Consider the following 15207-nt stretch of genomic DNA (forward strand, 5'->3'; position numbering starts at 1 on the left):
CAACCAATTGTTCGGCTGGTCGGCTGTCGGAGAATAGACCCCTCCGTTAATGATATGCAAATGCAGCTCTGCGCTGTGTCACCAATGTGATAATTCACACTCCATTCAATCACGGACATGGACTGAGAACTACCTCTGGAGACATTTCTGCTTCCTTGTTCACAACAAAACAAAGGGAGTGTGTGAACGAGCAGGACATGGCTTCACAGTTCACAACACGCAAACACGCTGTATAAATAATGAAGTTACGCTTGCCTCATGCCCTCTTGGTGAATTATAATTATGAGATGCAATGTTACCACCAACTTCTGTATAATCTAGTCTTTACTTCGATACTCAATTCCGTTTGCTTGTTTTCCCTGTTATTTGCAGCAGTTCATTTGCAGGTAGTTGGTAAAATCAAGGAAGAGCGGCCGAGCTCTTTGCACGCGGCGCTCCCATTTTCAGGGAAGAATCTAGCCACATAAACGCGTCAAAAACGTTATATTTGATATTATCAAATAGATTCAAGAAATAAAACACGTTATATTATGTATTTGCTTCCTGTTCCCGTCTACTGTGAATGTTACAACGTTCCTTATATTTCGCTATCTACTGGTATTTCATTTCATAATGTTACATATGTTTTAGTTCGTTCGTTCGTTCCATTTCGTTCCATTTCGTTCCATTTCGTTCCATTTCGCACTTTCGGGGGACCGCTTTTCTCCATAGCGGCCACCTGCCCATAGCGGCCAGTTTTCGCCAGTCCCTTGAGTGACCGCTATAGACAGGTTTGACTGTAATTACAAATTTTACACAGCAGACCTTCTCCGAGAAGGTTGATATGTTTTCAGTTATGCAAGCTGTGGGCTGGGTCTTTATGCATGTCAAGAGCATAAATCGAGAAACCTTTGATGGATCTTCATGATTTTTGGTAGGTGAGTAGCGGTTGTGGGAACAAAGGTCAAGTTTGAAAATGGTTCTCCAGTCTCCTACAGTACTGTAGCAGAGTTTGTGTGTTTGTATGTACATGTATGTAGGCAACAAAACTGACGGAAATGTTGATGGATCTTCTTGATTTCTGGTAGGTGAGTAGTGGTTGTGAGAACGGAGTTTTAGTTCGAAAATGGTTCACCTGGCATTTTCCGTTGGTACTGCAGCAGGCTGTGTATGTTTGTTTGTTTGTATGTAGACAACATAACTTGATAAGCTGTTAATGGATCTGTATGATATTTAGAGGATGGGTAGGGTTCACAGAAAGGAAGGTCAAGTAATAGACAAGTATGATAATGGGCCTCCAACTCCAAGTGGGTACCTAAGGTACTGCAGCGGAGCTTCAAAGTTTGAGGTCAAATTTTCTAAAAGTGCTACGGTCATGATATTTGTGTGGTTGATAGTTCATGCACCTGCCATTGAGTACCTGTAACGGCAGGTTCTGATTCCCACAGATGTTGCACAGTGTGTCCCTGAGGGAAGCAGGTTACCTGTGTGAGGCTGACAACAGTCGCCTGGTCGGGATCCAGGCGCTTTATGATCAGGACTCCGTGTGTGTCGCCACATCCTCAGGAGATGTCATCTTGTGGAATATCCTAACTGAGGAGGTAGGGATCAGGTCTGACGTCCATCTGACACTTTCTTTACTAGACTTGGATCTGCTTGTATATAGTGCAATACCAACAACAACCCTGACACAACAGCTGGCAACAGTCAGTCATGGAGCCTCTTGACCCTAAAGGTGAGTCAACGCAATGGGGTTACCAGCAAAAAACAACCAGGGGCAGAACCTTACCCAGAGATAGTGCAATCATTCCTTTGAGATTTGTTGAAATCATTTTGAGTGCTGCAAACTGCAAAGGATTACCATTGCACACTACCAGTAAACCAGGAAAAGCAGTTATCCTCTATTGGTCGAGCTAGGTGGTGCTGCAGCGTTGAGTTTGTACCTCCATGTCCTGTTGATGACTACTAGTAGAAAGGTTGTTCAGATCCAGATACACGTAGCTTGACATTGCTCTTCTCCCATCATCTTGACATTGTCTTACCAATTTGAATTTTGATGAAACTATTCACGGCTACCATGTCCATGTTTACAGTTGGTGTGTGTTCTGATGGTCACCAGTGGGCTGTTTTACAGTTGAAGTGTTGCAGGGCTGGAAATAGTGGGTGCATGTGCACCTAGACATTTTGTAGGATATAGGGTAAAGGCACTATTGTACAGAATTTTCTTGAAATTCAAGAATTGAAAAAGCTATAAAATGTTTCTTCGCTTTGTTTCATGTATTACTTGTTAAAAATGTTAAAGCATGCATTGGTTATACATGTAGAATTACAGGTTCAAGTTCTGAAGAGAAGCAGTAGGGTTTGTATATGTTTTGCAGACATTCTATTTTGTGCTGTGCACCCAACATTCATTCTGTGCACCTAAATTTTTAGGTTAGGTGAACCAGTGCACCTATTCCAAAAAAACAAATTTCAAGCCCTGGAGTGTTGGGATGGTGGCCAGTGGGCTGACTTGTATTGTTTTACAGTTGGAGTGTTGGGATGGTGGCCAGTGGGCTGACTTGTATTGTTTTACAGTTGGAGTGTGTCGGGACGGTGACCAGTGGGCTGACTTGTATTGTTTTACAGTTGGAGTGTTGGGATGGTGGCCAGTGGGCTGACTTGTATTGTTTTACAGTTGGAGTGTTGGGATGGTGGCCAGTGGGCTGACTTGTATTGTTTTACAGTTGGAGTGTTGGGATGGTGGCCAGTGGGCTGACTTGTATTGTTTTACAGTTGGAGTGTTGGGATGGTGGCCAGTGGGCTGACTTGTATTGTTTTACAGTTGGAGTGTTGGGATGGTGGCCAGTGGGCTGACTTGTGTTGTTTTACAGTTGGAGTGTGTCGGGACGGTGACCAGTGGGCTGACTTGTATTGTTTTACAGTTGGAGTGTTGGGATGGTGGCCAGTGGGCTGACTTGTATTGTTTTACAGTTGGAGTGTTGGGATGGTGGCCAGTGGGCTGACTTGTATTGTTTTACAGTTGGAGTGTGTCGGGACGGTGACCAGTGGGCTGACTTGTATTGTTTTACAGTTGGAGTGTTGGGATGGTGGCCAGTGGGCTGACTTGTATTGTTTTACAGTTGGAGTGTTGGGATGGTGGCCAGTGGGCTGACTTGTATTGTTTTACAGTTGGAGTGTTGGGATGGTGGCCAGTGGGCTGACTTGTATTGTTTTACAGTTGGAGTGTTGGGATGGTGGCCAGTGGGCTGACTTGTATTGTTTTACAGTTGGAGTGTGTCGGGATGGTGGCCAGTGGGCTGACTTGTGTTGTTTTACAGTTGGAGTGTGTCGGGACGGTGACCAGTGGGCTGACTTGTATTGTTTTACAGTTGGAGTGTTGGGATGGTGGCCAGTGGGCTGACTTGTATTGTTTTACAGTTGGAGTGTTGGGATGGTGGCCAGTGGGCTGACTTGTATTGTTTTACAGTTGGAGTGTGTCGGGACGGTGACCAGTGGGCTGACTTGTATTGTTTTACAGTTGGAGTGTTGGGATGGTGGCCAGTGGGCTGACTTGTATTGTTTTACAGTTGGAGTGTTGGGATGGTGGCCAGTGGGCTGACTTGTATTGTTTTACAGTTGGAGTGTTGGGATGGTGGCCAGTGGGCTGACTTGTATTGTTTTACAGTTGGAGTGTTGGGATGGTGGCCAGTGGGCTGACTTGTATTGTTTTACAGTTGGAGTGTTGGGATGGTGGCCAGTGGGCTGACTTGTATTGTTTTACAGTTGGAGTGTTGGGATGGTGGCCAGTGGGCTGACTTGTATTGTTTTACAGTTGGAGTGTTGGGATGGTGGCCAGTGGGCTGACTTGTATTGTTTTACAGTTGGAGTGTTGGGATGGTGGCCAGTGGGCTGACTTGTATTGTTTTACAGTTGGAGTGTTGGGATGGTGGCCAGTGGGCTGACTTGTATTGTTTTACAGTTGGAGTGTTGGGATGGTGGCCAGTGGGCTGACTTGTATTGTTTTACAGTTGGAGTGTTGGGATGGTGGCCAGTGGGCTGACTTGTATTGTTTTACAGTTGGAGTGTTGGGATGGTGGCCAGTGGGCTGACTTGTATTGTTTTACAGTTGGAGTGTTGGGATGGTGGCCAGTGGGCTGACTTGTATTGTTTTACAGTTGGAGTGTTGGGATGGTGGCCAGTGGGCTGACTTGTATTGTTTTACAGTTGGAGTGTTGGGATGGTGGCCAGTGGGCTGACTTGTATTGTTTTACAGTTGGAGTGTTGGGATGGTGGCCAGTGGGCTGACTTGTATTGTTTTACAGTTGGAGTGTTGGGATGGTGGCCAGTGGGCTGACTTGTATTGTTTTACAGTTGGAGTGTTGGGATGGTGGCCAGTGGGCTGACTTGTATTGTTTTACAGTTGGAGTGTTGGGATGGTGGCCAGTGGGCTGACTTGTATTGTTTTACAGTTGGAGTGTTGGGATGGTGGCCAGTGGGCTGACTTGTATTGTTTTACAGTTGGAGTGTTGGGATGGTGGCCAGTGGGCTGACTTGTATTGTTTTACAGTTGGAGTGTTGGGATGGTGGCCAGTGGGCTGACTTGTATTGTTTTACAGTTGGAGTGTTGGGATGGTGGCCAGTGGGCTGACTTGTATTGTTTTACAGTTGGAGTGTTGGGATGGTGGCCAGTGGGCTGACTTGTATTGTTTTACAGTTGGAGTGTTGGGATGGTGGCCAGTGGGCTGACTTGTATTGTTTTACAGTTGGAGTGTTGGGATGGTGGCCAGTGGGCTGACTTGTGTTGTTTTACAGTTGGAGTGTGTCGGGACGGTGACCAGTGGGCTGACTTGTATTGTTTTACAGTTGGAGTGTGTCGGGACGGTGACCAGTGGGCTGACTTGTATGGCCTGGAGTCCCAATCAGGACCTTGTTCTTTTCACAACAGGTAAGGCCAAGTTTGAAGGTGAGTTCTTCAGGACAGAATCAGGGCCAGGGGTATTGAGTACAGAGCTCATTACCCCTGATAAAGTTACCAACATGCTGGCAAGTTTGACTTTTGAGTGTAGACTGAACTTTAACTTCAAATGACTTACATTTATGAACATGATAAACTTATGCATGGAAGTTTCTTTAATTATTTTACATCATATCACACCTTTTTTATATTCAAGATAATTATAGATTTCAGAGGAACCCTTATGTACACTGTAAGCATCACATCTCACTTTACAGGTACGTCATTTCCTTAGGATTGGTATAAAAGATGAAATTGAAAATGCCTCCTATCTGAAAAATGCATGGGCAGGACCAGTTAACTGAGTTAATCTTACATTGCTGGTAATTGATCCAATGCGACAAAAGTACATCTAGTCATTTGAGCTTTCAGTTGTGATGGACACAGGTAACATTGGCGGGAATCCAGTGTCTGTGAGGAACAGACTGGTCTGAACATGTTAGTACATGCTGTAATGTCTGGGTAAAAAAAGAACTTTTTATGTCGTCTTCAGGGGAAGAGAAGCTGGTGATGATGACCAGTGATCTCAACCCCATCTTTGAAACCAACATACATCAGGAGGAGTTTGGGGAAGGTGAGTACATTATTAATGTACATGATTCTTATTTCAAATCAGAAACAAGAGTTTGAGGACACAAACTTTGTGATGTGATTACAGTGGTGTTTGTGGTGTGGCTAAGGTGTTTGGTACCCTCTGTGACAACCAACACACCAAATTTCAGACAAATCCTTCAAAGGGATCTTGATGACTGTATAGGTGAGAAGACAAGGACCCAGAAAAAAAGAAGTTGTTTAAAGTATAAAGTACGAAATCGTAAAAAAAACTCTGGTCCGAGACGTTCTCAGTAACATATATTATAATTATGTTTGAGAGTTCTTTCTTGAAATACAGTGGATTTAAAGGCTTTCTGAGCTTTCTCCTTAATTATGCAAATTAGCTCCTGATTTGCATGATTTGTATCAATTGTCCAAATCATTTCTCAAGATATCTACAAACCAAAACGCATCACGGTCCGTCAACCCTTTCTTTAAAGTCTGAAACAAAATCAGCCCCTGCTCTACATAGACACACAAATGGCACCTAAAACAAAAACTTCTTGGCAAAGGTAATAATAATTTTCTTAAAATCATTTATATATGTCAGGTAGTCATTTATCATAACACTATAGCTAGGCTGTAATCAAGTCAGTGTAGCAAGCTGGACCCGGCATCTGCTTGGAGCATGGCGTCAGCTATGCACAGGGAACCTTGTTAACATCAGCTACCTATCTAGTACGAGTTTGCTTGGAGAGCGCTCACCTGACAAATGATGCTAATGCTCATGACAACAGCTGTGGACTGCTGCAAGATGAGGGTGATTTCTGAAACATCACCCATGAAAACTGCTACAGTGTAAAAAAAGATGGATGTTCATTGCAGAGCAATGTTGACGTTGATGGCATCTTTACTGTGATCACAGCCCCAAACCTGGGTACTCCTTATGAAATGTACATTCATTTGTAATGTTTGTACTTACTGACGGTTTACTAAGTTACTTAGTAAACCGTAACATTCACTGTGTCTGTGACTAGTCCATCTTCAATATTGTTTTCTACAGCTGAATTCATCACTGCTGGCTGGGGGAAAAAAGAAACCCAGTTCCATGGATCTGAAGGAAAACAGGCAGCTTTTCAAGAGACTGAGGTATTTTACAGGGCATGAGTTGGAATCAGGGCTCTCTTTATCATCAGTCCTTCCTCCTTGGACGGACACATTTGCAGTTATTCAATCGCTCTACAGGGCTCGAAATTCAGTTTTGGGAATAGGTGCACTGGTGCACCCAACCTAAAGAATTGGGTGCACCAAAAAATTTTTGGGTGCACCACATAAATAGAATGTAACTATTGTAAGCAAAACCTAATGACAAACCTTACTGTTCCTCTTCATGCGCGTTTGACACGCGATCTCGGCACGCAGTTTTGAAGCTTTCAAAATCGAAATTAACTCAAATTCTAACATCAAAATCTTCAACAAGTACTACAACAAAGATTTTATTATTTTCTTACACTTAAATGTCGAGAATATGCTGTCTACTAGTGTGCAGTGATACCTTTCCACATAAAACTGTACGAAAATATTTGGGTGCACCAGTGCACCCACAGTAAAAAATTAGGTGCACAGCTCCAAAATTGGGTGCACTGGGTGCACATGCACCCAGTATTTCGAGCCCTGCTCTATAAGATAGATTGAAAACTTCACGACATTGTCATTAAGCCATTGACTTTGCCCCAAAATAATTGAATATTGAAGATGAAGCCATTAAGGTCGAACTATCTGAATGTAAGGAATTGTGTTTCCGACAAATGGTTAAGATTTCCCAGTGGAGCATCCCTGACCCCTTAGATTCCTCAGCCTTTGCTCCATCAAGCTCAGGCCACACCAATTTAATTCCTTGGTTAACAGATTTTTTTTTAATTTTAGCAAAAAATCATAAAAACAGAAGGCTGGGGTAAAAAATTTGTACCTGACCATGTTCACACCCTGAAACTGTGTGCACTAAAGTACAGACTTTCCTCTGAGATTCTGTTTTCATGTTGATTTTGGAATTTGACAGTTTTTAAAAAAATCTGATAACCAAGAAATTAAATTGGTGTGGCCTCCGAGGACAGAGAAAAATGTAGAGCTGCAGAAAGCCCTGGATGGAAGCCCTCTTATGTGATAGAACAAGGATTCAAAGGAATGCAAATAAGATACAGCCGCCATAACTTGAATTCAACAGACCCAGAAACAGATTCGAGAATTCAAACTTGTTATGCTCTACCCAAGGACTATAATCCTTGTCCTTGCTACTTGTTTTTGGCATTTGGTCTATATGTTGTCTCTGCATTGCTGTGGGTGTCAGTCAGAGCAAGTGTGACAGTCACTGTAGGTGATTTTGACCCTGATTGCAACCATTTTGGTAGCTCCCAAGATGAAAATAATAATATTGCAGGGGTTTAGTTTTTTTTTTTCTGACACTTAAATGTAAGAATATGCTGTATTCTAGTGCACAAAACTACTTTAGGTACAGAAACATCTAGGTACTCCAGTGCACCCACAGTCAAAAATTAGGTGGACAGCTCCAATTTTAGGTGTACAAAAGTGCATCATTCACCCTGGTATTTTGAGCCCTGTGACAACATTGGAAAGGGGCACTATTTGGTCAGCAAGGAGCACCTATACAGGAATTGTTGAGGTCAGACAATCTTAGCTTAAAGGTCAAAGTCACCCACAGTCATGCTTCATCTGACTGACAGCGATGCAGAGACAAGTGATAACCTGTAACTAAGATGAAGAACAAAAGCATAGTTGTCTGTGCATCCTTCATTGTCAGTCTCACCACAAGACAGGAAGATGGCATCCTCAAGCTCCTGCTGAATGTACTTGAGCCAGGAGCGTCTACAAACAGTTAGACTTTAACGTATATGCACTGGCTGGAATTATGCACCAATAGACCTCTTTCCAAACTCCGGCGCCATTTTGCATCTAGCGCGAGCGCGCGTGGTTTGAGCAAGGGAAAAGTAAACAAGCTCTAAGACGACGTATCCGGTAAAGGCTAAACTATGGCGTCCCCGATAGAAAGCAGTGTTGAGTCATCTTCGGCGGCGAGATGTTCTCCTCCTTGGTGAAATCCATCGATATATATGCATGGCACAAGTAGATAATATTGTTGTGGACACTTGGACTCGATATCGGCCAGTAAAATTGTGAATTTCTGCAATTTTTCCATAGTTCCTGCCGGGCTGTTGAACGCATGCTACAGTCACGGTGATAAAATGCTTATATTACACCACTTGCTTGTAGTTTCCCCCAAAATGTTAGCTCATGTCGAGAAGTAAATCCCGCAAAAGGTACATATTTCGGGCTGGGGTCCTTGTAGCTACGTATAGATATGAACTTAACTGTTGAGCTTTTTGGCAGTCGTGACAATGCCAACATCACCTTTAAAATATGTTAGTTTGAGGGAGGGTCGTGTTTTCTGTGCAACGTTACTTCAACTTCGCTCAGCAATATTTTATATTTCCGCCAAATGAAACCCCACAAAAACATGAAAATGTAGGCTTGACCTCAAGGTCCTTTTGGGAACAAATTTGGCAGAATTCCGACGGCTCTTTTGACGATCCTTTTAGATGCAAAGAATTCAATCTTGTAGACTCCAAGTACGGGCACTGAGTGAAGGAGTGAGTGTGTGTTTTCCACTGCATGTGGCGTTTTTTAAAATCATTTTGTGCTGCAATATTTTAGATATCTGTCGGCCAGATGGAACCCCACAAAAACGTTAAAGAATACTGTTTTGGGGACTGAAGGACCTCAGGCAGATATTTTCACTTTTTTGTGGGGGTTCATCCTGCAGAAATCTAAAATATTGCCGCAAAAAGAGATGTAATAAAACGCTACAAAGAAAACACGCCCCCCGAAAACACACGACTCACGAAGCTAATATTGGCACTAAGATAAAGTTAAAGGAGCCACCTAAAGTCCGTCCAATTTCTACTCGCAAAGCCCTCAAGCCTGCATTTTCACATTTTTGTAAGATCATCCGACAGAGATTTAAGATATTACGGCACAAAGTGAAAACAATCCATCTTCACTCACGTACTTAAGGTCTTGGTATTTAAAAAAATAGCCCAAAGAAGCCGCTGAATTTCTGCTAAATTGCTAACCAAAAGGACCTTGAGCTGAAGCCTACATTTTCATGTTTTTTTTTGTGGGATTTCATCCAGTGGAAGTCTAAAATATCGTCGGGCAAAGCGATGTAAAGAAAGGCTAGACAGAACACACGACCCCCTCCCAACGCACGGATTTTTCCCAGGCGAAGTTGGCATCTTCAAAATTACGGTCACAACCGCTAAAATTAGTCATATTTCTATCTACGTAGCTACAAGGATCCCTGCCCGAAATGTGTACGTTTCTTGTGTGTTCTTGACTTTAGCTAACATTATTGGGGAAACTACAAGCACTCGGTGTAAACATATACGATGCGTAGCGCGTCCAACAGCCCGGCAGGAACTGTGGAAAATTATCAAAAATTCACAATTTTACTGGCTGATATCGAGTCCAAGTGTCCATAACAATATTATCTACTTGTGCCATGCAAATATATCGATGGATTTCACCGAGGAGGGGAACATCTCGCCGCCAAAGATGACTCAACGCTGCTTTCTATTGGGGACGCCATAGTTTAGCCTTTACTGGGCCTGTCGTCTTAGAGCTTGTTTACTTTTCCCGCACTCAAACCACACGCGCTCGCGCTAGATTCAAAATGGCGCCGGAGTTTGGAAAGGGGTCTATTGTGATAACTGCATTCCAATCGAATCAAAGTCCACCTGATCTTTACATGTAAGAGAAAGCAGTTTTGTATATAAAGGCAATAAAACAACATCGGACATAATAAAACATAATCAAATTCCTTATAAGATCTCACATTGCAGTGTTGCATGAAGTGGGTGAAGTCTGCCATCTCTGATTGCCTTGATGCTTGTGTCCCATCCAGTCAGTGAGTCCTGTCTTGCCGTGGGATGACATGAGACCGCGTGTCAGCTGGTGCAGAGATGCCTTTGTTGTCAGTTCGGTTAGTCCAGTGGATGGTAGGGGGCATGCTTATTCTTCAACAAAATTCACACATTTAGAATCTTCTGTCTCTTGAGTCTTATCTATCACACATGTATGCACACAATGTATAATTGATAGGCAGTGTTGCCGGTTGTTTCCAATAGCTTCCAAAGATTTGATAACTTGCCCGGAGTACACTGTTCAGTGTTATACTATTATTATTTAAATAGACATAAGTGCAGATACATGTTACATGTACATAACCCCTGTACATTGATGTGTCAGGTGCCAGACGCCTGCGCGTGTGGAACAGGGAGTGTGTGCTGCAGGCTACCAGTGAAAATGTGTCCATGTTAGAGCAGGCTCTCTGCTGGAAGTAAGTCATGCCTCTTGTCAAGTATCCTCATTCTATTATCCTGTCTAAAATCCGTAATTCTCAACCTAAGGTAAGGCATTCGTAAGCTGATGCAACATGTTTCCCATTACAGTGTATTTTCTTTGTCGAACAAGGCAACAGTAATAGTGTTTGTTCTTTGTCTTGTTTTTTATATGCCAATTGTCATGATGGTTTCTTCTTTAACCCTCAAACACCCAAACTGTTTTTTGCGACTAAACTGACTGAACGTGGTCAAAAATGACCCCAAAATGCTTTGTTCAGTAAAATCTCCCTTTTCACTTTTTTCGCTGAATGTTATCCGTACATTGCTTCATCAATGTAAGAGGAATGTCTTGGTATGTTTAGGTATAAATAATTCCCGCTCATTATCATAATGTATGCAAAAACATCAGAAGGACCACGTTTTGAACTATCCCTATTTAGACCGGGAGGGGATTTTTGAGGCCCACGCCAATGTTCATGTTGCATAACTCCTTAACGGCTTACAATAGAGCCACCAAACATGGTGATGTTTCATAAAATGGTCCTTAACAAATATTTTAAATTAATAAAGTAAGTTCATCCTTTTTTGTGTTGCCACGGCAATGGGTTTTTGACAAGCATATTTTGAAAAATCTGATAATTTCAGTTTAAACAATGATGTTTCGACGCTTTGTTGGTACACCACACTTATTTTTTTTTTACATTGTTATCCTCTTATGTAATCCAATGTAACTTTCATGATTTAACATTGATATTTTATGCTGATTTGATGACGTCATCGGGCAAAATCCAAGATGGCGAATAGAATCACATAAGATTACGTCATAATGACGTCATATTACGTCATAATGACACAAAATTTGTTATGGTAATAGTACTTCACAGCTGCATCATCCTCTGACAATTTGGTGGTCATACAATAAGTAGTTTAGGAGTTACAGAGGGCAGGTCTCAACAACAGCACATGATTTTTGCTGGGGTCAAAAATGACCCCAGAGCAATCACTCCAGACTTTCCTCTATTAAGTCAACAGTATTGTGCCAATCTCTGTAGAAAATTAGGAGAGGTTAGAATAGATGTCTACAAAGTCACGGAAGGAAGTTTTTTCCCGATCAAACATGCATCAAAATCCATGCCTGGGGTCAAAAATGACCCCGTTCGTGTGTTTGAGGGTTAAATAATTAAAAGGGCAATCTTTTCCTTGATCTGCATTCATCATTGCTTTACAACACATAATAACACAATCATCATCATCTTGTTCCCTGCAGGGACCATTTGCTCTGGGGGTTTGGGCTAGGGGTTGCTACCTTTATTTTGTGACCCTTTTTGCTCCCGTGTATTTTCTGTTTTTCTTCTGTATTTTATCTCCAGATTTTCCTAATTGATAAGAGTAGAGGTACACAGCTTCTACTGAACTCTTAGTGCAGACCTGGTGGGTTGTGCTGTGAGGAACAAGTACATAGAGTGTACCAGGTACAATGTATGTCATTCATGTACAATGCTGTTCTCCTCCATGTTCAGGCCTACTGGAAGCCTGATAGCATCTACCCAAAGAAAACCTCACCGACATGAAGTCATCTTCTTTGAAAAGAATGGACTGAGACATGGAGGGTTTGTGCTGCCTTTTGGGAAGGACGAAACGAAGGTTACTAAACCTAGTACTTTTACATCTATTAGATGAAAGTAATAGTAATCTTGAAGTTTGTGTTTTCCCAAACTTTTAAGTTAAAGTTTTACTTTATAGTATGACAAGACTGTAGAAAAAGGTTTTAAATGAGAATTGAAGAAAATTAAGTTTCATTATGTGTGTGCTACAGTAACTTATATATTGCCAACCTTAATGTTCATCACTTTAACTTTAACATCTAACATGGTCTCAAGACCATCAAATTGAATAAATCCAATGTTCTCTGACTGGCATACCTGTACATGTACATGTAAAATGTAGACCTATTGAAGATCTCTCTAGCATCATCACTGCAATGGCGTTTGTTTGTTATGTGCTTGATGTAACATTTTTCCGGATTAAACTGCATCGGACAGCCATTTGCTTTGGCATTCCTCTAGGGTATTCAAATCTTTTTGCAAAAGTTGTGAGTCATTCTGTGTAGACAACTCTACATGTATATCAACAGGCAGTCATCGGCAAATAAGCTCACATTTGAATCAATCTGGTCTGGTAAGTCATTTATGTAGAAGAGGAAGAGCAATGGTCTCAAGATCATTCCTTGTGGAGCTGAGGCCTTCCCTTCTGCCACCACCGTTTGCTCCCTGTTGGTCAGGAAAGCCTTAAAACCAGTTTTGTTTGAATAAGTGTAGTGCCTAGAATTCCATAGTACAGCACTCCAGTTTTGAGATGAGTCTGCTATGTGGGACTTTGTCAAAAGCTTTGGTAAAATCGAGTATTGCTAGATCTACCTGTTTTGTACTGTTCAGTGCGCCAGCTATTTCTTGAACTGTTGAATAATATTAAGCTGACTGTTACAGTAACTGTGGATCGCTTGGCTCTGAATCCATGTTGGTAGTCTCTTGATATGTTGTAACTTTCTAAGTGCTTCATGACATGGCTCTAGATAACGTGTTCGAGTAGTTTGCAGGATATACTGGTCAGTGAAACAGGTGAATATTTGCCTGGGACCCACCCTATCTCCCTTTTTAAAAATGGCACATATATTTGCATCCATCCAGACTTTAGGGATTACTCCTGTGTCTAACATAACAAGTGTTGTAAAATATTGGTTGACACAGGTGCTATTTTGCTGGCTGTCATTTTGAGGGACCAAGGTGGTATTTGGTCTGGTCCAGATGTGTTAGTTAGATTGAGACCTTGAAGCATTTTTTCAACACCTTCTTCTTCTCACTCTGACGTCTTTAGGCCTACGGCCCATCAGTTGTCAGCCTCGCTATGAACGCTCCCCATACTGCTCTATCCTCAGTCATTTTCTTCACTACTTGGAAGTTTGGTTCTTCTCTTCTGGTAATCTCAACGATTTGGTCTAGCCATCTCTTTCCTGGTCTGCCTGCTGGCCTTTTCTTTTTAGGTGTCCAACACCTGGATTAGGAAAAATCTGTGTTCCATGGGAGGGGTACAAGGCTGTCCCAGAGATGGCATGTCAGTGGTGTCTTCCTTTAAATGCACTTTTGAACTGTGAACTGAGTGTCTCTGCTTTTTTCTCGCTATCACTGATAATGGAATTCCAGATCTTTATAGGGCCTACCTCGACAAGGTCTCTCATTAGGCCTTTTATGCACAACCAGAATCTTTTGGGTTTGTCAATTATACATGTAGCTTCCCCGGTATGTCTGCCACATATTTTGAATGCTTTTATGCTTTTCTGTACCCCCTTTTTGACTCTTTTGCATTTGTTCCAGTCTTTCTCTTGTCCTGTTCCTTTAGGCCACACCAGTTTTATTTGTTGATTCTTGGATTTTTTGTCAGACAAAAATTGGAGCGACAGGGTGAGAAAAAAAATGCAAATAGTCTGGGCAGGCCTCGAAATTAACTTTTTTCCCTATTGTCCCTGAATCGTCCCGAAAGTGGATTTCAACTGTCCCGAAAGTGTCCCGAAGTGTCCCAACCAGGGCCAAAGATGTGAACTTAGTTGGGGTTCTGGATTAAGTTCCAGAGGTTCATGTTCAGCTTAGAACCTATACTCAAGTCTGAACCTGAACTCAAGCCATGGCATATGTGTATTAGAAATATTTTTTTTTCAGTTGCATACAAAATTGCATGTTGGCAAACATTTTGCATGCAAAATATAATACATGCAAAATTATATACAGTCAGTAGTAAACACAAAAGCCCTCAAACAGTGAAGAATTCCAACATACAATATACAAGTTTTTAAGAAATCAATACCTTTTTCTAATTTAGTAAAATTTCTAATATGGCAAAAATAACAGAGAAGTACTTAATTTCGCCCCAAGAAAGAATAAAGCACGATGCTGGATTTAATCTATCATATTATCGGGCAATATCGGCCCTCTATCGACATTTGAAACTGCAGTTTCACAAATTCTCGTTAGAGGGCGTTGTGTCGTTCTCGCGTGTTATTGCAAGATTTAGCAAGAGTTCGCTAAAAATTTCAAGATGGCCGGTGTTTATTTCTATTCTTCGCCAAATGGCCGAAATCGCGGTGTTTTTAGGCACATCTTAACAGGTTGACTACGGATGGAACTATTTAATAAACATTTCCCAATGGAAATGGGAACATCTTTACCGCAAAATCTTCCGCTGAATCGAGTTCCTCCATGACGGGGACTGACTCAGAATTTTCTGATT

At 41.9% G+C, this 15207-nt stretch overlaps 1 protein-coding gene across 2 annotated transcripts in view; it reads left to right on the forward strand.

Annotated features, from left to right (window-relative positions):
- Window positions 1-15207, forward strand: part of LOC136426046 (elongator complex protein 1-like) — a 193058-nt gene that overhangs the window by 12084 nt on the left and 165767 nt on the right. For both annotated transcript variants that reach the window (XM_066414980.1, XM_066414981.1), the window contains exons 3-9: window positions 1428-1580; window positions 4825-4906; window positions 5469-5549; window positions 6573-6658; window positions 10488-10581; window positions 10832-10922; window positions 12447-12570. In XM_066414980.1, coding sequence (XP_066271077.1) covers window positions 1428-1580; window positions 4825-4906; window positions 5469-5549; window positions 6573-6658; window positions 10488-10581; window positions 10832-10922; window positions 12447-12570 — 711 coding nt within the window. The remainder of the gene's footprint in view (window positions 1-1427; window positions 1581-4824; window positions 4907-5468; window positions 5550-6572; window positions 6659-10487; window positions 10582-10831; window positions 10923-12446; window positions 12571-15207) is intronic.

The sequence above is a fragment of the Branchiostoma lanceolatum genome, chromosome 19, assembly GCF_035083965.1.
Source record: "Branchiostoma lanceolatum isolate klBraLanc5 chromosome 19, klBraLanc5.hap2, whole genome shotgun sequence".
Classification (NCBI taxonomy): Eukaryota; Metazoa; Chordata; class Leptocardii; order Amphioxiformes; family Branchiostomatidae; genus Branchiostoma; species Branchiostoma lanceolatum.